Source organism: Felis catus, chromosome C2 (genome assembly GCF_018350175.1).
Source record: "Felis catus isolate Fca126 chromosome C2, F.catus_Fca126_mat1.0, whole genome shotgun sequence".
Taxonomy (NCBI): Eukaryota; Metazoa; Chordata; class Mammalia; order Carnivora; family Felidae; genus Felis; species Felis catus.
Genome location: NC_058376.1, coordinates 54,924,808 through 54,948,527, shown reverse-complemented (window position 1 = coordinate 54,948,527; position 23,720 = coordinate 54,924,808). Strand labels below are relative to the sequence as shown.

General features: G+C 40.4%; 1 protein-coding gene across 12 annotated transcripts in view; it reads left to right on the top strand.

Annotated features, from left to right (window-relative positions):
- The first annotated feature begins 304 nt into the window (after positions 1-304).
- The window catches only part of CD47 (CD47 molecule), a 50,517-nt gene continuing 27,101 nt past the window's right edge, over positions 305-23,720 (top strand). For 10 of the 12 annotated variants that reach the window (XM_045036894.1, XM_023260111.2, XM_023260110.2 and 7 more), the window contains exons 1-2: positions 4,344-4,590; positions 16,034-16,381. In XM_045036894.1, the coding sequence (XP_044892829.1) occupies positions 4,545-4,590; positions 16,034-16,381 (394 nt within the window). In that variant the 5' untranslated portion in view covers positions 4,344-4,544. Of the gene's footprint in view, positions 393-4,343; positions 4,591-16,033; positions 16,382-23,720 lie in introns of those variants that run through there. The other 2 variants (XM_045036895.1, XM_023260112.2) reach the window with 2 other exon arrangements.

Here is a 23,720-nt window from a genome sequence, read left to right as displayed (position 1 = left end):
TTGAGCACTTATAAAAGTAGAAGAGGAAGGCAGAAAAGTCAGTCATAGAAATGTGGCAGAGGAAGGGGAGGCAGAAGAAACGTGATAACATAAGAAGGATTTAATGTACCACTGCTAGCTCTGAGATGTTCAGAGACCACATGCAACTACACACAATGACCCCAAAGAGGCCTCTAGATGGTAAGCAGCCCCCCTAACCCCAGATGGCAGCCGGCAAGAAAATGGGGACCTCAGACACTGAACTCTGCCAACCACCCAAATAAACCTGGAAATGGATTCTCCCCTAGAGCCTCCAGAAGGGAAAGCAGCCCAGGCAACGCCTTGATTTTAGCCCTGTGAGACCGGAAGCCAAGAAACCAGCGGAGTCCAGTGGACTTCTGACCTACAGAACTGTAAGATAATAAATGAGTGTCGTTTTAAGCCCCTAAATTTGTGGTAGTTTGTTCTGCCAGCAATAGAAAATAAATGCATTAGCACAGTGAGGTCTTGGTGCATAGTATGTACCCACTACATGTATGTTATCTGCCATCAAAGGGAAGAGTAGGCAAGATACAGAGGGGCCTTCCCAGGACCCCAAACATTACATGCTCTCAAAGAAATAAGCCTGCTGTGATTTTACAACCTAACCTAGAAGCTGGCTTTCTCTCGTGCTTTCCAGCTGTCATGTGTGGGCCCCCTACATGGGTAGCCTTCAGCAGCAGCAGCAGCAGCAGCAGCAGCAGCAGCAGCAGCAGCAAGAACAGGAGGAGGAGGAGGAGGAGGAGGAGGAGGAGGAGGAGGAGGAGGAGGGGGAGGAGGAGGAGGAGTGGGAGGAAGAGGAGGAGGAAATGCTGTTTCCCCTGACTTAAGTAAAACACGCCTGTGCACATCTGACATCCAGAAGGAAAGTTACACCAGAGCCAACTGTCAGCACTCTGGTAGCATGCTTCTCACCTGGAACCATTAAGTCCTGCCATCCTCGTATATGGAGGCAGTTTCTGTTCCTAATATTTGCTCCTAATTGAAGCACAAGCAAGGATGAAGAGCATTTCCTGCTGCTAAAGCCTTCCTTCTGTCCCCCTAAGCCAAATCCATCTCTCCAACCACATGTCAATATCTCCCAGCTGCCTAACCATCCAAACCTAGTCCTTAACCAGAGAGCACAGACCCTCCTTGCTACATCGCTTTATTTGATGACTGGAGCTCCTATGCTTTAATAACTAGGTCAAGTTGAAATAACATCCTAGGACACTGGGCCCTGAGCCAGGTGTCAGAGATGTGGGCCACTCGGCATTCAATCACTAACAAAGTGTTCAGAAAAGCAAGAGGATTAAGGGCTACCCACTGGGCACAGACATGTGCCTCTAGCTTGAATCAAATGTAGACATTTTGCCAAGTCCCAGTACTTCTTCAAGGCTCCAGACCAGCAACTGGTGATCCTTTTGATAATAATTTTCATTTCTATTCTAGGAGAACCATCTCACTATAAGGAGACTATAATATTAAGAGCTAATATTGTGTGCTTACTGTACACCAGGCACTGTTTCATATAAGTGTAAAGTGTTCACTTATTATACTGTTAAGGCAATTTGAAGATTTAATTTCTATTATCTTTATCATCTAGCTCTACAAATGAAGAAACTAGGGCTCAGAAAGTTTAAGTAACTTGTCTAAGGTTACCTGGTAGTACATGGCTGGAGCTGTAACTCAAAGCAAGACTAAAGTTTTCTATATACTACATACCACACTGATTTCTTTAGGTCTTAACCAGGCACTGTGCCAGGCCCTGGAGATGCAAACACACCCAGGAAAAAAATCCATTTTCTCCTAGCTGACATGATAGAAGAGAAGACAGATATGTAGAAAGAAGTATGTATTGATATATTTTATTAGCAGCATGAACAAAGTATGATGGAAGAGGTAATTAAATCCTTTAAGTGGTGGAGAATTATAGGAAAGAGGAAAAGTAGCATTTGGGAAAGGATTCTTGGAAGAGATAGAAAAAGGACAAGGGAGATAGACATAAATGAGAGACAGAGAGGAATTATCACATATAAGTGTGGACAAAATGCTCGTTATCTCTCTCTACCCTTGTTTCTTCATTGCTAAAATGGAGATCATAATATCTGTTCCAAGGCTGTTATGAAGACTAATTTAGGTGATAAATCTAATGTGTATTGCCTCTGTTTAAAACATTCTAATATGTATTACTCCCTTGCCTTCCACCCTCCCCTCCACGATCCCCCCCCCCCCAAAAAAAATCCCTTATGTAAAGATAAGATGAGCTCAAAATCCAAATAAAAAGGTTTGGGAGCACTAAAAGGGAAACATAAATGTACAGCGGTTAGAGACTGGAGAGAAGAGCCCAAGGTTATCTAAGAGAGATTTGGATTCTATCTCTGGAAAAGGCCTCCTCTTGCTTCACCATCAAAACACGTTCCCAAGAGTAGAAATAGTCACCCAGGTGGCCTCTCATTCACCTGACATGAGCCTACTGCATTTTCTGCACACAGCTACACTAAGCTCATAGCCTCGGCAGCTCCTACTATGAAACAGAGCATCCCTCAATCTCTACCTCTGAAGATTGGGGACAGTCCTTCCCAGTCACTCTTCAGCTTTAGGGGGGTCGGTTGGTCTCAGGGACAGCTGACAGCCTTATTTAGCCAACCAGCTGCTCTGTGATACACAATGTCCCGAATGCTCAAAGTCTGGTGGATGATTCTTTTGTATCCATATAAGCAGCAGTTGGAGGAGAATCCATCAGTCCCTTTGGTAGCCTCAGGGTGTCAAGGCTGCCATTCAAATCATTACCACCATAATTATTAACCATTATTTTAGTGAGATATCTGCTAGGCAACTGTTTTTCTTTTTTTCTAATCATTAAAAAACAAATTTCACTGGAACAATGCTTGCCTCAAGTCACATCAACACATTTATTAAACCCCTTCTGTTTTCACAGTTCGATAGGAAGTCTTGGAGGAAATACTTAAAATATTCTCTGAAAGAATCGATAATGCTGTGCACAAGAGGTCCAGACCAAAAAAAAATAATAATAATTATAGAAAAAAGTTACACACGTATACAATATACTGCTACAGTGTCGGGGGGCGGGGGTGGCAATTGTCATTTCCTGGATTTTATTACGACAGGGATGGGGTGCAATGGAAGAGACGTCACGGGTAGAGGATTTGGAGAAGCAGGATACTGTGGTGAGAAACTGCTTTCCTTTCCAGCGGATAAGAGAAAAACAACCAAGGGGAGCAGACATATATGCACCCCATTAAGGTAGCCACCGGAGCCGGACTCTTTAAGGAGTTAGTTCACCATTTCGGGTTAAGTGTTACCGGTAGTTGTAAAAGGGCTTTCGCTTCAGGACGAAGGATGATGATTCAGTGAGACAGTCAAAGGCCTTGTCCACATTTTGAACCCATTTTTCAAGCACGCTAACCCCGAACGGTGTAGCGGGCTGCAGGAGTTGGGGTCACTCACCAGGCTCAATTGAGGATCCTGGGAAGGGACGTCTTGAGTGTGTCAGCCAACGTTTACAACCGTGCCTGACTGAACCCGGGGGCTTGGCGTCAACCACACCTAAAGATGTTTACCACCACGACGGAAGGTGCTGGAGGAACCCTGTTCAGAGGAGAAACACACTAAAGAACAAGGCGAGAAAGCGCGAGGGGAGCCCACAACCGCACCGGAAACAAAAGCTTGTGGGGCAGGTGGACCGAAGCGGCGCCCAAGAGGGCGAGCGGGACCTCGCCGCAGACAGGCCCGCCCCCTCGCCCAACACTCAGAGAGGCGCCCCGGGCTCCCAGACTGTCGGGAAGCGTAGCGACGCCCCTACGCGAGTGCGCTCGCGTTGAGGGGTGGGGGGGCCGAGGCGGCAATTAGGGGGCGCAGGCACAGGTTCGGGCGAGGACGCGGCAGGAGGGGCTCGTGTGGGCGGAGACGCCCAGGTCGGGGGAGCGCAGCGCCAGGCGGCGCTCCTGAAGCGTGACGGTGGGAGTGAGAGCGGAAGAAGACCGTTGCAGGGAGGCACGGGGCCCTGGGTGGTGTGAGAGGCACGAGAGAACCGCGGAGAGGGCGGGGGCAAGGAGGTCCCGGGTAAACGTAGGAACACACGCTCAGCCTCCTGTGGCGGCTGGCGAATACACCGTGGGGGTGGGGAGTGGAGGGTGGCGGGACGTGACCCGCAAGTCCGGCGCGTGCCATTGCGGGGGAGCGGGATCCAGACCTCGTCTGAGCAGACCGGAGCGCGGACTCGAGCCCGCAAAGCCGAAGGGCTTCGCGTCAACAGCCCCGGCGGCGGGGCGGGGGCGAGTGCGCGTGCGCGTATCGCGCGGCGGGAGAGCGGGAGGGTGGGAGGGGAGCGAGCGGGGGGGGGGGGGTTGCCAGGAGCGCGCGTGCGCACGGCCAGGCAGCCTGGGCGGCGGGTCCTGCCAGTGACGGACGGCGGCGGCCGGTCCTGCTTGTGACGGCGGTGGCGGCAGATCCTGCCTGTGACTGCTTCGGTGGCTGCTCCAGACACCTGCGGCGGCGCCGGCGGCGACCCCACGGCGGCCGCGATGTGGCCCCTGGTGGTGCTGCTGCTGCTGGGCTCGGCTTGCTGCGGTGAGTGGCCCCTTTTTCCTGGGTCGGCGACTCGTGTCTCGGCGCCCCCGCGGCGCCCCCGCGGGTGTGTGGGCTGCGCCCCGGCTGGCTCCGCGTCGCCCTGGAAAGGGTGGTCCGAGCGCGGGACGCTCGGGCCCTGCACGCTCCTGGTGCGAGCGTAGGAGGGCCCTCGGGTAATCCTGCGCCCCCTTCCTTCCTTTCCCTCCTCTTCCTTTTCCCCCCTCGGTGGGAGAAGAGTTCTTCTCCTCCCTCCCCCCCCCCCCCGTACTCCACCTCCAGATGCACACCGAAGAAGGTTCTGAGCCGTGCACCTCGCGCAGAAATTAACTGTGGAGAGAAAGGGCGCGATCGGAGGCGAGGGGTGGCAACTGTTGGGGGCCCCCCTCTTTTGCACCCCGCTTCCTCCTCTGTGTTTAAACGCATTTGGGGATGAAGGAGGGAGAGTGGGAGGCCCCGGGCCTCTTGCGATAGAAGTGCGCATTTTGGCGAAGTCTGCAAGATGGGATTTCTCCTGTTTGCCCTCCCACTTGAACATAGGAGTTAAGGAAACATAAAGGACACAATTAAGTTGCATTTCCAACCCAGCATTTAATAGGAAGAATATTTTGAGTGCTTTTTTTTTTTTTTTTAACTCTAGAAATAAGCTACCTGGAAACTCTCGCTACCCACCCCCCACGCCCTATTGCCCGTTCCAAGTTTTTCTACTTTATTTGGGCGAACCGTCTTAATATTAATACAGATTTCGCTTGAAATATGAAGTCCGTAACCTCTCTAGAGTCCAAACATATTTGCAGCAGAGTGGGATTTGGTGTCTTTCAACGCCAAAGGCGTTTGGTCCCCCCAGGCTTTTGGAATCCATTATGCTTTTTTTTTTTTTTTAAACGTCTGCTTCCTCTGTAAAAAGTGAGGAATAGGAATTTTTGTGGTTCTCAGGTGCCTGTCATACTTCACATCTGTACAGTCTTCTGTGAACTTTTTGTAAGATTCAGAACTGAATTTGAGTAAAAGTAGGAAGCAATTGTTAAATTGAATTCTAGAATGCTAAATTAATTAGATTTTAAACCGATTATTAGCCTACTTGTGTCATTTATGAAGGTTTGTGACTTCAAGCCACTTCCATTATGCCTTTAAATCCTTGGTTACCACTTTCCTCAATCTCTGAAACATCCTGGGTTGTTGGAGCTGTTAATGATATCTTTATTATCTAAAGAGTTATTAGATAAGGTAGTATTTTCTTGTTATCATTAGTGGCTTATTGCCATTACTATTACTATACCTAAAATAATACTGCTTTCAGAAACCTGTTGTAGGATGAGAAAGCCTTCATGTTGAATCAAATTACAAATTTGTAATAAAATATTAATAACTCAGACCATTGGCATCAAAGCTAGTCTGAAGAATAAGAAGTGTAAGTCATATAGTATTTTAAAAACAGGTCCTATTTTCAAGCAGATCGGAAAGAACTGTTATAATGGTACTTTTGGAGATAGGGTTTTTGTTAGGCCATATTTAATAATAGTTAAGATCACATGTAATTGGTACTCATTTACATACAATATAAATATGCTCAAGTCCCCACAGTCACAGAATCCGCAATTTATAGTATTTTATTGTAGTTAGTTAATAACCCGGAAAAAAAATAGAGGCATTATACTTTTGAGTTTTGTTGACTATAAAACAAGAAGTGATCGTGTTTGTCATAAGATATAATAGATTTTGTGTGTGTTTAATATGTGGTTTTAAAAAGGACATGTATGAAGATATGTTAACAGTCTCAGAACACGAGTAATTACCAACCAGGGTATTTAAGAGACTGAGTTTAGAATCCAAAATGAGTAAGAAAGTCACATATTTATAGGTTTATTTGTACTGAAGTTTGATTTTGCTTTCAGTTTCATTTATACATGACTGTTAATCGAAGGCATTTTTTTGAAGACACTACAGTTTCAGTTGACCTTTGTGGTAAAAGAAGTTATCTAAAATGCTCCTTTCATCTACTTTCAGGCAAACTGCCACCCCCCTGTTGGTTTACAAGATGCAGAATGAATTACTAGGCTTTCTTCCCCCCTCCCCTATAAGCCCAATTATACTTTTTTTTTTTTTTTTTTTTTTAAGCACATCAGCAGTTTCAGTAGTTTTCAGCAACTGGCAAATAAAACTTTACTCAAATAATGGCAGGGACATTGTCTTTTCAGCGGTTGAATGATTTTTCTTTGTTCAAAGTGAGTTTTTAAAATCAAGGGTACACTGATTAAAAAACATTTTTATTATCTACGTCTGGTAGTAACGTGTCTTGCTTAAATGAAAATGTTTTCTTTTCTCTTAAAGAATGTATTACTTTTAAACACAAGTTGCCATTTTAAGGAAGTAAATGCCTATTTAAAAGTACTTATTTATGGGGCCTCCCCAGCAGTCTAGAGGCAGTGTGTTAAAGCATTACACTAAATGCCTACCATTAGGACACTTGCTCATGCTGTCATCTGTATTTTGGCAGATGTTTTATCTTTGCCACTGAGCTGTTAATGGAGATTTGAAAGGCCAGGTTCTAAAGAAGAAAAATAGGTGTTTTTCCCAAGTTTGATAAATATTCTAAGTCCACAGTAATCACTCATATTATTAAAACCAAGTTTGTATTCCTTAATGTTAGTTCATCTATAGCTATATAGGCATTGTTTTTAATACTTTAATGTTCTTTTTGTGATACAATTTTCCTATAACCATTTCAGCCATATTATAGGTTTTTGCTGTTACCTTTTTATATAAGATAAAAATCTCTATATTTTTATATCTTGTGTCTCACTCAGACTAATATAGTGCACTCTTGGGTTGTCATAAAGCTACTTTTACTTTGTGTCCTGGTGCAGATAGTAGTTCCATGACAAAAGAGCAAAAATAATAGTGTAGGATTGATTTTGTTAAACTCATGTAGTACTAAAGTACATCGAGCATCCAAGAAATTTGATCCTGATATACCTAGACTAAGGACTTTTCCTTGCAGTTACATAGAGTTGAAATGGGAATTGTGAGTTCTAAACTCTGAATATTACATTTGCTATCTGTGGAACAGTTATATAAGACTCAGAATCTGGTCAACCCCAGAGTTTGAGATTAAGAGAATAAAAGTGCATATTTGAATACATGTCACACTTACAGTTAAAAGGTAAGGTAAGGCATTTGGCAACTGCAAGGTCTGTCAAAACTCCTTTTTCCATTTTGAGCAAATATGAGCCCATGCTATGCTCTAAGCACTTTGTAAGGCCCTCTTGTGTATAACAGATAAATTTCAGATCTTTTGCTTCTCAGTAACTTAAAATCTAGTATATAAAGGATAGGAAATTTTGTTTGTTTTTATCTCCTGGTGACATTTAATATATTTTAAGTGCTTGAGAAGCCCATAATTCTGGATGTTACTAACTTGAAACTTTCTCTCCCTTGCAATTCTAGGTTGACCACTTCTGTCCTTATAAGGCCACTTTAAATCTAGTGGGGGATTACTGAACACCTTGTGGACACCCCTACTTTCCTCCAGGCCTTTTTTGGTCTCTGTTGGGGAGAGAGCTGTCTAGATCCTCCTTTTTGACCCTAATTCTAACCCGATTCAGTTTGAAACTCCAGGTCTTCATACCAAGGGCTTGATCTAATGGCAAAAACTGGTAGGATTCACTTTGAGCTGTTATCTTTACTCATGAGCTTTGCTTCATTTACCTTAGTGACTGTTAGGCTTCTTACCCCATTCCTGAACATCCATTTCAAGCAGATAATTAACTTCCTACTCTACTGCAAAAAATAGTGATGTGTGGTGTGGACTCGCTCAGCTTCCCTCCCACCATTACTAAACTTATCTGCAATATCTTAAGCGGCCTTCATCTCATTCTCCTCCCTCCCCCAGTTTCAGAAGTATACCCATTCACCTTTCCAAGGAAAGGTTCACCTGTCTACAGCTCTTTCACTTCCACCATCTTGGAGACTTGCCCAGACAGCTTAATTCTTTCATCTTAGATCTCTACCTTTCCATTGGCTTCTTCCACACATGCTCAAGTTTTACCCCTTTTGGTCTTAGATCTTTCATCTTAGATCTCTCCTTCTCCATTGGCTTCTTACACACATGCTTAAGTTTTACCCCCTATTACAAACAAAGAAGAAAAACCAAAAAACCTTGCCCTTGTCCCCTTCTCCAGACTCTTTCTGTTGCTTTCTCTGTCTGCTTTCTTACACTGCCAAATCTATTGAAAAAAATAACTGCTTCTTCCTTCTTCCCACCCATTCACTTCCCAGTGCATGATGTTTGCTCCCACTAGTCTGCTGATATTGGTGTAGATAAAGAAGCTAATAATGTAGTTTTTAATCTAGAGGCTGTCTTTACTCATACCATTTAAGAACTATTTTGTTCATATAAAGACCCTTCTTTGGTGGTCTGCAGTGGTATTCTTTGCTGCTCTCACTTCTTTTTCTCACTTCCTTGATTTGTTCCTTTTTAATGATTTTTCCATAAATCTTGGTGTTCTCCAACATTTTATTCTCTTCTTCCTGCTGTTTGCTTTGCAAGTACTCTCTGGGCAATCTTGATTATGCTCACAATTTTCACTTACCAGCTGTTATCTTGGTGATTCCCAGGTATTAATAGTTCTGACCTTTCTTCTTAAATCCAGATCCATATGACCTGGGAACTATTGGACATCCTCATTTCATTGTACTGCAGGTACTTTAATACCTAGCCTATTAAATATTGAAAGAATATTCTCCTGTAAATGTCCAAAACTCTTTTCTCAATAAAATCCACAATCTAATGAGTTACACATACTCTTAGTAAATAACTTTAATTCTTTCCTCTTTCCCCTTGTTTCCCACATCCGACATACGTTGATTATATTAGATTTTTACTGTAATGTTTGGCTTTCTCTCCAGGTGTCAATTACCTGGACTATTGCAGTGGTGATCTCTTAGTGGGCCTTCCTTTCCTATCTCCCTTCCTGCCCTCAGTTTACCCTTCATACTACTGTACTGTTTTTTTAATGCAAGTAAACCTTAGTGTTTTGCTGTTGCTTATATTATCCAGTCCCAGCTCCTCAGAGTGACATGCAGGTAAGCCTTTACAGTATTTCTTTACCATCCCTTGTTCCTAGTGTTCACTGGAATAATCTTCTGCCTCCTGTTACCCACTTTCCTTATTCCTCTGTGCGTGTTACATACTCTGCCTGGAAAGCCCTTCCTTTTCTATACCATTCCTACTCCTCCTTCAAGACCTAGCTTAAATACCATCCTCTAGGAAGATCATTACATTCATGTAATTCTTAAGAAACTCTTCCATGCAGTTTGCAACTGACTTGTTCCAGATTGTCCACTAAACTATGTTGCTTCTCAATTCCATAATGAGGTCTATTGAAGTGAGAAGCAGTGGAAGATTCACTGGACATATGAAAGAAGAGTGAATCCTTTTTGCTACAGTGTTTAGATTTTGATTTCTTGGAATTCATACTTTACATTTTTTTACATTCATAGGGAATGTATTGCTTTGTATTTGTTGGACCCTGGATCCATACATAGGATACCAAATGAAGACACTGTCATTGTTTCTCTAACTTCTGAGACTAATGGAGATTTCGGTTAAGGAAAACAGTAATTGCAGGATTCAGTAGTTGAGTGCAGTGACAAAACTTGAACAGGGGGCAGTATGAGCAATAAGGAGGGGATGAATACGACTGAGTAGTGGTAGGGAAGGAGGGGAGGACAGGACTGAACATCTCCATTGTGTTTTAGTGGGAAGAACCAAAAGTAGCAGACTGTAGCTGCCATGTATTGAACATTTCCTATGTATGCAAAAGCACTGCACTAAGAACATAATATTTATTATCTCATTAAGTCTTAAAATCTCTATAATGTATACACTGTCACTACACATTTTCTGGATGAGGAGACTGAGGTACAGAGGTTAAAAACGTGCCAAAGGTTATACAAGTATAAAGTGCTAAGTCTTGAGCCAAGGTCTGACTCCAGAGTGTGTACTCTTACCTGTACACGTCTGCCAGCATGTGCAGAGGTATGGAGATGAGAGGGCATTTGCAGATTCATGGAATTGTAAAAGGTCATTATGATTGGAGCTTAGTTTGGAAATGAGGGAGTACAGGAGGTGGGGCTGGACAGGATCTTGAAGGATCTAGTTTGCATTCGATGATAACGCACTTAGAATTTAGCTTGAAGGGGGCGGGGGGTGTTGTTAAAGTGTATTAGGCAAAAGAGTGCACATTTGCATTTAGAACAGTTATTTTGGGAACTGTGGAAAATACATTGAGGCTAAGATGGGAAAACACTGAGGCTGGAGGTAAGGAGCTAGTCAAGAGGTTACGGCAGTATCTCAAAAGAAAGATGACAAATGTCTAATTCGTACAACAGACATTGGATTGAGGAACCATTAAATAATAGGTTGAGCCTATCAAGAATTTTTCATGGCTAAAGAGAGGGAGAAATCTAGCATGATTCTTACTAGGTCCAGGTCTTGTTGATGAATAGGTAATAGAAAATACTTTGGATGGTGAGTATTTGGGAGGGGGGATAGGAGGAGGGTAAATAGGCTTTTGGACATGTTGTCCAAATTTTAAATTAAGTATAGTGCATTCAAGTGGAGGTGCACAGCAGAGTGTTGGCTTTCCAGGTCTGCAGTTGAGAAAGTTGGGGCTTGGTTAAACAAAAAGTGTGTAGATGTTAAAACTGTGGATTAAGGAGAATGCTGGACCTGGGGCATTGGGAGGAAGGTGGGCAGTGCTGGTTATGAAGTTCTGAGGAACACTGATACTTATTGTGAGTCAAGGAATAGATTTCAGTAAAGAAAGAAAGATGAAGTGCGGTGGACAAAGCAGCAGGAGGAAATTCAGAATCAGGAGGTATCGCAGAGGCCAAGGGACAAGAGCAAGAAAGGAGCTGCCTACTGGCTGAGGAACTATAGAGTAGTCAAGATACAGAGAAAACCGTGCACATTGAGTTTTTCACTTGGGATTATTAGGGCTTGGCAAGAACTATTATAGTGAAGAAGAGGTAGAGGCCAGGTGGCAGAGATTTAAGAAGTGAATGGGAGGTGAAGAAATGCATTTAGATTATTTTAGGATGCTAGGGAAGAGATGAATGATTTTTTAAACATTGGCTAATATTTAAGCATTTTTTAAAGTATTACAAAAAACCCTATGTGAATGGCATAAAGGATGTAGGAGGCTGATAATCAGTTAGGGAAAGTCCTTAGGGAGATGAGTGGGTGTGGAGCCAGAAATGAAAACTAACAGGTGAAGGGATGCAATTCTGAAGAGGAGGAAGGTGAGGGGGTTGTGGATAGTTGGGGTTGTAGGTAAATTTATAAGTGGGAAGTATTGGAAGCTTCTGGCTTCTCATGTGAAGGACTCAGATTAAGAAATAGGGCTCCTGAAGCACCTGGGTGGCTCAATCAGTTGAATATCAGACTTCAGCTCAGGTCATGATCTCGAGGATTGTTATGTTGAGCCCCACCCATGTCAGACTGTGCTGACAGCCAGAGCCTGGAGCCTGCTTCAGATTCTCTGTCTCCCTCTCTCTCTCTGCCCCTCCCCCCCTCAAAAATAAACAAACATTAAAATTTTTTAAATTAAAAAAAGTAATAGGGTTCCTTTGGAGAGTATATGATAAGCTCCTGCAAAAGAAGAGTGATTTAAGAGTTGTTGCAAAGGACAGAGGCTTTACATAGCATATATAGAAAGATAAAAGATTGAAGACTTGAGATGGGTGGCATCTATGACAGTCTTCTGTTGTTTCCTTGGTAGCAATGCAAATTTTCTTAGACATCTGTAAGACTGGTTACACTCCTGCCCATCTATAGCACTTTCTTCATACCAAAGGATAGCACTTAGGACCTTGTGTTACAAAAAGTATGCATCATTCTTCCAAGTGAGAATCGAAAGCCTCTAAAAGATAATTCTTGCTTTTTTTTTTTTCTTTTCTTTTCTCCCCCCCCCCCCCCATCATTGTATCCTCTCATCCTATCAAAATATTTCAGGTCAGGTAATTCTCAATAAATGTTTATTGAATTTGTACATTTCTGAGCTAAACTTGTGTGCTGTGACCACCATGTATTGAGCCCTGTCAGCAACACATAATAGCTGTTTTCAGGACTGTGGTATGAGATGGTTTCAGTTGGTGGTCTGTATTTACAGAGGTTGTGAAGTCCAGTATTTTTGGCATTTTATATAAAATAATTTCACCATTTCATTTGTTAATTTATCTGTAGGTCTTGTATCACTGATGGTTATATTTACCTATTCCTATCTGATTTAGACTGCTATAGGCATATCAGAATTTACTTATTCATGTTAACTGCCTATGTGCTTTTATTTGCTCTCTCTATTTTAAATCTTTTCTTCACTTTGATGTCTCATCAGAAAGCAATACACAAAAGAGAGAAAACCCAAATCAGATAATTTTACTAGGTGATAGGTTTTTTGTTTTAATAAATGTTTGTAGGGATGGAGCTAGTAGTTAACAGCTAGTAGAGTGGTATATTTGGACTACTTTTATTTATTAATTAGTACAAGGGTTATTAAAGTTATGGCTTATCCAGGTCAATTTTGCTTTGGATTTTATTGACAGCATTTATTCTACTTAAATTGCTTCAGCTATAAAATTCTTTTGTTACAACAAATAATGGAGTGCAATTAGTGCTTTCTGTATTCTTTAGAAAATTCATTCTCTAAATGTAAGTTATGAAATTATGGAGTATTTGCCAGCCATTTCTTTCTTAGAGCCTTCTAAAAAAGTTTGTTAGGAGAACTGAGCTCTTCACTTTTATCTCTTTTATTAAACGGTAATTTTTAGAAATATTCTTTTTTATCTTGACTCAAATACAAAATGACCAAGTGTCAAAGATTTTATTTCACATGTTAATTAATAAGTAAGCCAGCAAGATGGTAAAGCCACCTTGATTTTAAAAGAAAATTGAGAGAACAGACACATTTATAGGCAATCAGGAATGCTGAAATGAATTTTCAAACAGATGCAAGACTGGTCAGTATCCTCAGGGCAATAAAATGTGCTTTTTTGAAATCCTCTCTTCTTCCAGCAGGGAGAAGTGAATTACAGAACAAAGTTTATTTGTGTCTCTATGTACATGAATCATTTGCATTACTCAGTTTTACCAAAGTTGTAAAATAGCCCAGACAGACAAACACAGTGAAAGGCACAAGCCCTCTACAGAATCAGATATTCCCAAGGAATTTGTCACACAATTCCTAGCACTCTATTGAAAGGACACTCAGGAATCTTTCTGTCCATTTCAAAACCTTTCATTATATTTTATGACACGTTCCGTTCTAATTCCAACGTCATACTTACTTCTCTCCTTTTTGTACGTTGTAGTTCCCCCTCACCTCCAGTGCTTCCTTCTCAGGGGGAGTAATTCACAACCCCAAGGCTAGGGACAATTACTGGAAGTACAGGTTTTGCCTGGCACTTGTGAATGTTTGGATGGCAAGCAGTCCCGAGAAGTGGGAAGGGGTGAGCGGTGGACATCCCAAAGTTGGTTCAAACTGCACATTCCCAGAAATATAACAGTTTGGACCTGCCAGGTCCAGATTGTCACATTGAAAGGCTATGTTGCCTCACTTGTACAGTACTGCCCCTCATATTTAGAGTGTGGTATTGTTAGAGAGCACTTGCCCAGAAGTTTTCTCCTTTGGTGCTCCCCACAATTGTGTGAAGTAGCCAGTGTTTGTTTTTGATCCTCTTACAGAGAGTAAACCAGGGCATAGAAAAGTTAAGTTAATTGCTTGCTTTGTACTCAGGCTTTCTGAACATTGTTCACTTCATATTCCACTATGCATCCTGGCATTTAAGTGGGCAGTTACTAAATAATAATTATGTTCCTAGAACAATAACATTCTATACCCCTGATTTTTATTCCCATTTTATGAATGTAGAAAGAAGAAATCTTAAGGATGAGCTATTCAAGATGATGTTTTATTTATATTTGTTAGTGCTTTGTTTTTTTGAGGAAAGAGCCGGCTAACTACTTAGGTAAAAGAGTTGATAAATGGCTGAGCAATGTGGAAGACCGCTATAATTTCCCCATATTCTTGCACATTTTAGATTTCATTTATAAGGCAACAATAGTTTATCATATGGAGAAGAGCTGGATAAAATATGGTGGTCCCCCTTACCTGTGGGGGGATATGTTCCAAGATGCCCAGTGGAAGCCTGAAGCCACAGATAGTGCCAATCCTATATATACTATTTTTTCTATATTTATCTATGTATTTAATTTATAAATTAGGCGTAGTAAGAGATTAACAGCAGTAACTAATAATAAAATAGAACAATTACAACAGTATACTATAGTAAAAGTTATATGAATGTGGTCTCTCAAAATACCTTCTCTTGATAAAATGCCTACATGATGAGATGAAGGATGTAGGCGCTGTGACATAGTGTTAGGCTACTCTAGCATCTTAAAATACAGAAATTTATAATGAAATGAATGTATAATATGTAGAATTATAGAATGTGTCAGAAGGAGGATTCTCTGCTTCCAGACTGGTTCACTGCAGGTAACTGAAACCACAGAAAATATGACCATGGATACGAGAGGATTACTCTGGACCCTACTTATTAGCAGTATCTGCTCTTGGTTTTAACTTGTTTTTTAGCTTCTTTTGAATGGTTTATGGTTTCTGGGAGGAAAGAATACCTGTAATACATATTTGGAAATTCTTGTTCCATAGTTTTAATGAAATACAGGGGTGGGAAAATGCCTTCCAATTGTATATACTCGTTTCTAATACGTACAAAATGAGTATTGCTGTCTGTATTTTGCAGTGGGGAGAAAGCCACAGAAAGTGCTTTTTCTTCTTAGCATTCTAAGACTTTCCATCCTCATGGAGAGATGTGATGTGATTCATCTGGTTTACCTTTTTATATTATAGTAGACTCCATCATCTTTTTGGAAATGCAACATAAGGATAGAGATAAACTTCCTATCAGTTTAGCAAGTTCTATTTGGAGGAAGTATATGAAGTTGAGATTGGATATAATGTTTGGTTTGATTTTCTGTTCAAAATTTTCACATGGTGAGGACAGTATTTTTCTACATATATCAGTAGGCAGTAACGATTACTTCAAAGCTTCCAAAGCCAGATACTACACCTGCATGTTCCAGCAGGGTTGCTGAATTTATTCCCAAGATGCATGGTAATGTGTACTTTGTATTACTGAGGTTGAATAAGGAAAAGTTACAGTGTTCTCTGCCAGCTGTGCACATTAATATTGAAATAATTTGGGCTTTTTTTTTTTCACCTTGCCTGTCTTCTGTATAGTTGCACTGTTTTCTTAAATGAACAAGAGAAGCATTGCTCTTTATCTTAAGGATTTGTAACATCTTAAAGTATAGAATTCTATAATGAAATGAAACAATTTTCTTTTTCTTTTTCTTTTTCAGGTTCGGCTCAGCTAATATTTAACATAACCAGATCTGTAGAATACACTGCTTGCAATGAAACTGTTATCATCCCATGCTATGTTAATAATGTGGAGGCCACAAACATTAATGAAATGTATGTAAAGTGGAAATTTAGAGGAAAAGACATTTTCACCTTTGATGGAGCTGTAGAAAAGACCACTCGCGACAATAAATTTAAGAGTACAAAAATCATACCACAGAAATTACTAAATGGCATTGCCTCTTTGGAGATGAACAAGGAAGAGGCTGTTGTAGGAAACTACACTTGTGAAGTAACAGAATTAAGCAGAGAAGGCGAAACCATCATAGAACTAAAATACCGTATTGGTAAGATTTCTATAAAAGCTTCTCATTTATTTGTCCTGTAGCATCCTGATCCTATTAGAAAGGGGGCAGAATGGGGCTAGGCAAAGCACAGGCTATTAATAATGTTGATGTAATGTTTATCAGCTTTAAGATCATGAGTTTTATCTTACTTGCTTTTCTACTTTTCAGAGTAAAACTCCTTTGCTGTTGGTTAATTTGTATATTGTGTGGTTCTCACACTTTTGGTCCCAGGACTATTCCTTTGGGGTGAACAGTCCTAAGGTCATCTATGCTGCATTTCTGTTTGCTGCCATCAAAAGTACTCTCTTTCATGTGATTAATTTTCCAGCCTCTTTCCAATTATTTGGCCTTTTCTTTAATCTTACACTTTGACCAAGGGTTGACGAGTGCCAGGCGTGTCCCCTCTGCCGAGACTAGATTAGGAGACTCAGGAGATTAAAAAATCAGATTATCATGGATGAGTCCTTAAGGCTTCCTATGCTTAGCTTTGCTTTGGTGTTTTCTTCATTGGCCAAGATTTGGAAGAACTAGAGATCCAATTCAGTGTATTTGAATTCAGCCTTGATTATAGCACCATGGTTTTGCCCTTTCTTCACAAACTTGGCTTGGTGAGTTGTATAAAGCAGTAGTTAGTTGAAGTAAACAACCTGCTTTCTTTTCTTTATTGTGCCATCTGATTTCTTCAACCACATACAAGTGCATCATGACCTTCTGTTTGAAGTATCTGTTTAGAATCACTAGACATATTACTGATTTTAGGATTAGACCATACTTTGAGAACCTCTGCTTTGATGGGACCAGAACAGTTCAGTTGGATCACCTCTTTGTCTTCCCCTAGTGTTGAGACATTATAAAATGTCTGTCACCAGACTGAGAATGACCTGTTTAATTTGGTGGAATCTTTTGACAGTGTTTAGGATTAGGAATCAGGAAATCTAAATTCGATCACCTATTTTGCAACTTAACTATTTGCCCATATGATCTTGAGAACTGTCTTCTCTGAGTCCAAGTTACCTCCCTTATCTCTGGGATGCGGATGAAAGTAGATCCCTGCTTTTATGTATTCTGCAGTGTAATGAGCATCAAATGAGATCTCATATGTAAGTTCTTTGTAAATCAAAGTGCTTTGCAAATGTTGGTTGTGTTCCTGGAATGTTTATTTTATGAAGTAAGATTTATCAAGTTGTTGAAGCTGGCCTGGGATATTGTAAGAGGGATTTTTGTGCAGTGAGGAATGGGTAGGAGATAGTTTAGAGCGGGCTGGCAGAGTTTGGAAGGCGATGCTGCTAGGAAATCTCTTATGTTGTAACTTGTATTAATTTGACATTAACTGGGACTAAGAAGCTTTAAAAAAAAAATGTATACCTTTTAGCAGGGTCTGACCATTCAAACACTGGGATTACCTAGAATTAGGTAACCTGATACCTACTTGAAATTTTTCTGAAGGAATGTATACTTATGTGGGAATGAAAAAACAAGATGGAGGGGGTGGGGAGCAGCAGTTTTGGAGTATAGCGTCAGTCCCTGAGAGACAGACTGTTAAACTCAAGATACGAGATTTGAAAGGCCAGAAGATGGAGTGAAATGGATGGGAAAGAAATACCAGTATCTGAGATGAAGACCAAGTTTATATTTTCATGTGCAATTATTTTATTTTTCTTTGTTTTCAAAGTACCCTATAAAAAAATGAGTTGTACTTACCTTTTGGGCCATTAGAATGAGAAGGTATTATTTTCTTGCAGAGAATGTTGAATACTATACAAGAAGTTTCAGACATTTGGCTTTGCACCCATTTTTATTTTTTGAAATAAAGATTCATAGGAAATTGTAAAGATTGAACAGAAAGATGCTGTCTACTGTGCCCAGTTTCCCCCAGTGATTACGTCTTCTGTAACTGTAGTAAAGTATCAAAACCAGCAGGTTCACAATGGTACAATGTGTGCATATTTCTTTGTCATTTTATCACATGTGTATATTTAAGTAACTACCACCACAGTCAAGATTCAGAACCATTGTTCCATTAACACAAAGATCTTCCTCATGCAATCCCTTTATAGTCATCCCCAACTGTTCCCAACCTGGCACACATTAATGTATTCTCTATGGCTATGATTTTGTCATTTCAACAGTGTCGTATAAGTAGAATCATACAGTATTTTGAGATTGGCTTTTTCTACTCAGCACAATGCTGTTGAGAACTATCCAATTTGCTGTGCGTATCAATAGTTTGTTTCCCCCACACTTCCTCTCTCTGAGCTAAGTAGTATTCCACGGTATGGGTGTATCACAGCTTGTTTAACCATTCACCTGTTGTAGGACATTTTGGTGGTTTCCAGCTTTTGGCTATTACAAATGAATCTGCTGTGAAAAATCATGTACAGGTTTCTGTGTGGACACAGTCTTCATTTCTCTGGATAAATGCCCAGAAGTATGATTACTGGTTGTATGTAAGTATATGCTTAGTTTTTAAAGAAACTGCCAAACTGTTTCTCAGAGTGGTTATTTCATCTTACGTTCTCATCAGCAACATACAAGCCATCTAGTTTCCCCACATCCTCACCAGCATCTGGTGTTGTCTCTGTTTTACACCCATTTTTGACTGGAGAAGAAATAAACCTCCTCTGCTCAAAAATGTTAATTTGGGGCAAGACTCTTACTGTGCAGTACAGAGTTACTATAGTAGTGCTGCTTGCCCATCATGTGGACTTTGGAGATTTAGCAGGAGAAACCATTATCACTATGTTCTGCTGTGTTTTGCCAATCAATGTAGGCATAAATGAGGAACAGAAATTACTTAATAGAAAAATCTACTTAATGGAATGTGGAGTAATGGTGACCATTTGTGTTCCTTTTCTGAGCACTAGGACTGAATGTGTAAAATATTATATATGAATTAGAGTTTTATATACCTCTGGTGTCTCTGTGTAGTATTATACTTTTGGAAGGAGCACAGGACTTGAATTTAGAAAGATTTTTCTATACTTCACCATTTCTAGTTTAAGAAAACTAGGTTGAGAAACTCAACCAATCTGGCCCTCAATTTTTTACCTGTAAAATGGGGATACTGTCTCCATGACAGAATTGTTTGGGATGTATATAAGTTAATATTTCTCTTTCTTAAAAAGATTTATTGAGTACCTACTATTCCCAGGCACTGTGCTAGGCACTAGGGATTCAGTAATGAGTAAGATGTGATCCCTACTTTCAAGGAAATGATAGCAGTATAAATAAGAACAGTAAAATAACCTAACATTTGAGCGCATACCAGATACTTTATGTATGTTGTGTCCTGTGATCTTCTCAAGAATTCTAGGAGATAGACATAGGTCTTACCATTTGTTAGGTGAGGCAACAGGCGAGATTGTGGCAGAATTCAGTTCCTTGTGATTGTAGGACTTCTTTCTTTGTACTTCTGTTTCTTTGCTAGATGTCTGCTAGGGGCTTTTCTCAGCTCCTAGAGGTCACCTCATTCCTTGCCACACAGCCTCTTCCATATAATAAAGCCAGCAAAGGAGAACCTTCCTCTTGTACAAAGAATCTCTCTCACATTTTGATTTTCTTTTCCAGGAAGAGCTCAGACCTTTTTCAGAGCTCACTTGATAAGACCAGCCCCCTCTTCTCCCAAAGGCAATTTCCCTTTTGTAAAGCCAACTGGTTGGGCACCTTAATCACATCATCAGGATCCCTTTTGATACATAACACAACAGAATCATGGAAATGAAATCCATCATATTCACTTCCCCATCCCTTCTTCAAGGGAAGAGAATTACAAAAGGCTGATTGTAGGGAGCAGGGATTTGGGGAGCCACCGTAGAATTATGGGTTTAATTAAGTAACTGGGGACTAGCCTAGCCTAGTCAACACATCAAAAAAGTCATCACAGGCCTGAAACATCACATAAAAATGTGGCTTGAATTTTAGTGTTATAAATTTTATTTTAACCTTCTTGTGTGGAAACTGGTGTTTGTGAAGGTTTACCGTGTATATATTTGAAGGAAAGGCACATTTAATTTCTTTAAGTGATCTCTTCACTTTTTCCAGTTACCCCTTTTGTATACAGTGATAAGAGGAGTGAAGTACTGGGTTTTTAGAATACTTAGGCTGGGAAGAAAAATGTAAACACTCATTCATAGACCATATCCTCTTAATATCATTTCTTTGTTTTTCCACTAATAAGTTCATCGTCTTGAGACCACACTACCTGAACAAGAATTGGGGAAGAGTAATGGGCAGAGTTGTCAGCCACAGCTTGAATGGAATAGCATTGCCTTTGGACTATCTTTCTTATTCCTAAGGTGGAAAAATATCCAATAGGGACTATTTTAAGCTTAGTTTATTTTCTTAGTACCATAAACATTGAAAATTGAGAAGGACCTTAGAGAAGTATCTTATTCTTTTCGCCCCTTGAGGAACAATAGTTAAAGTCATCTGATAATAGTACCAAGACAGATCAATAGCTTAATGGGTATATAAGTGGTTTTATATAAAACATTGGCTTTTTCCCCCCAGCATCTCATTTGGTTCTTGAATGTCCACTTTGGTGACCCTCGGACTCTCCACCTTAACAAATTAGAGAGAGGTAACACATTCGTGCCAGTGAGAAGAGGTAAATTATGCCAGAGGTCTGAAGCAGTGATTTTAAACTGAGAGAATGATGGACCACCATGTACATGTGTGCATATGTGCACACATGCACACATACACACACTCTTGCTGTGGAGAACATATTACAGTCTTGGGGTGAGAGCTGAGAGGAAAGAGTGTGTGAAGTTTGAATAAACCTTCTAGTAAGTTTCAGTTAAGCATCTCTTAGGCAATATTTTTTATTCTATAATCCTACTTTCTGTATGTCACTGAAATGTTTCTCATACTTCTCATTATTCCGGCATAGAGGCTTGGAGTTTTCCAATAGTCATTTAGTCTCTCACCATCTCACTCATGAAGTACTTCTATCACATGCCAGGTAATTGGTCATTCAGACATTTTACCTCAACATGTGACATGATGAAACTCTCTTCCTTCCCAAAGGTCTTGGTTTATTAGTAGGCAGTTCTACTTGTAACTTAAGTCAAGCTAGAACTTGACATTCTGTAATTTCTCTCATGAAGAAGGATGTGGTGTTTCTCTCCCAAGCTTGTTTTTCTCTAAGGTAGAAATCCCCAGTTCTTCTAGCCATTGCTTATGTTTCAGGATCCCCATTCTAATCACCTTGCTTTGGAACAGTTCCTTGTTATGTGTTTAAATGTGAGGAGTGAAAATGAACTCAAGATTGTATTTGTGGATCACATGTTGCTTTCCTGCTACTACACAATTGCTGCAGCAACTTTATGATCAGTCCTGCTTCTTAATCCATTGTCTACATAGCTAGCAAAGATTTTAAATGAATCAGGTCATTTTTCTCCCCTGGATGAAGCTTTCGAATCACTTATCATTGTTCTTGTGATAAAATCCAAACTCTTATTACAAGCTATTAAGACCCAATATGACCTTACCCCAGGAGACTCTTCCCATCCCCTCTTGTATCATTAAATTCTAGCCACAGTGGCCACCATTTTGTTGCTTGAATTTGCTGTTCCTTTGGTGTCTCTTCTTCCCTGTCTATGTGGCGCAGATCCAGTTCCTCACCCAGAGACCTCTCCTTACTACCCACAAAAGTCTGATCTTCATTTCCTTCCCCTGCTCACGCTCATGGTCCTACTTGCCAAATTCACAGTGGGTCTTAAGTTTCAATAAATGTTTGTGAAATAAGTGAAAAATGAGTGGTCAGACCATGGTTAAACACGTCTCTCATTAATAGGTTTCTGTCAATATGTTCTGAGATTATTTTGTTGCGTAGGCAGGGAGGTCAGTGAAAGAACATTTCATTGTTAGCTCATCTTGAACATACACTGTTCATGTTGATCAGATACTGGTTGTATTTTGAATGTAGAGGGCACAGGATTTGCTGTTGGACCAGGTATGGGGTGTCAGAGAAACCAAGGAGTCAAGGATGACAATAAGATTTTTGGCCTGATGAAATGGGGAAACCCTAGGGGGGAGGTTTGGTGGGGAAGTAGGGGGAGGACTCTCAGAAATCTGTTTGGGACATGAAAACTTAAGATACTTAGGATTCTTAGTTCACTGTGCCTCAGTTCCCTCAGCATTAAGGAGGGGCTAACAGTTCCTCATATAATAATTGTGAGAATTAAAGAGTTAATGTAGACAACTCAAAATAATAGAGAACGTAGATTAAGAATAGTCATTAGATCATAGAGCTTTTAAATCCTTTGGGCATTAGATACAAAAACCTAGGCATAATTTACAAAGATTTTTCCTGGTAGGAATTTTGGCCAAATTGAAATAGGTTTTCTTTGGTGTAGGAAGATACACAGTAATATAGTTGGAAATTATGGTATTGATTTAGAGTATCTGAAAAATCCATCTCTTGGTAGAAACCCAAAATTTAAGATACGGTCTTCCATTCACTCACCAAACTATCTCATGATTAAACCTTTAGCAGTAAACCGTTGAGTCTCTAGTATATACAGGGCAAAATGCTCGATTCTGAAAGGTCATATCTCTAAGACAGAATTTGTAACGTTATTTTGTGTGGATCATTGCGAACGTTTATCAGGTTTTAACGTAAGAGTAGCTCAAGAAATGCATGGCTATCGTGGTGGTACGAAAGCACACAAGATTCTTCACACTCCAATATGGAAAGACAGAGCCAGGGAGGATTTGAATGAATAGGGTTGGTTTCAGAGGAACACCAGTGCTTGCTTTGGGCAGTATTGAGGAATGTTCTTCAGCAAGTCCCCATTGTAGAGGCAAACTTTGAAATGTTTTTAGTGCATTTGCTTAGCTTTATTGTTAGGGAAGAAATACCATGATAAAATCAGTGTATTAGTGTTAAGATATGATTCAATTTAATTTTTAAAAAGTTCTCAAGTTATTTGATATCTTAATGTCACGATTTCTTTCATATAGACTGTGTGACTGTTATTTTCACTGTCTAGGTAACGTGTGACCCACTTAACAGAAGCTTCCTGAATACCTAATGTTACAATCATTGTAGTGAAGGTTGACTGAGTACTTGGTACATGTCAAGCTTTGTTTTAAGCCCATTTCACGTTATTAGCTTTGTTAATAGTCATAACAGTCCTTCAGGGTATAGGTATTCTGTTGTACTGGGGTTAACAATTGAGGTCACTGAAGAACAGAGAGGTGTTAAGACTTTGTCCAGGGTCACAAAGCTTGTAACATAGAGTTAGCTTTCAAGCCAGCCAGAGCCCTGTTCTCAGCTGTGCCATACTGTCTTCTTCCACAAATCATAGCTTAGGGAAAACGTGGAAAACACACT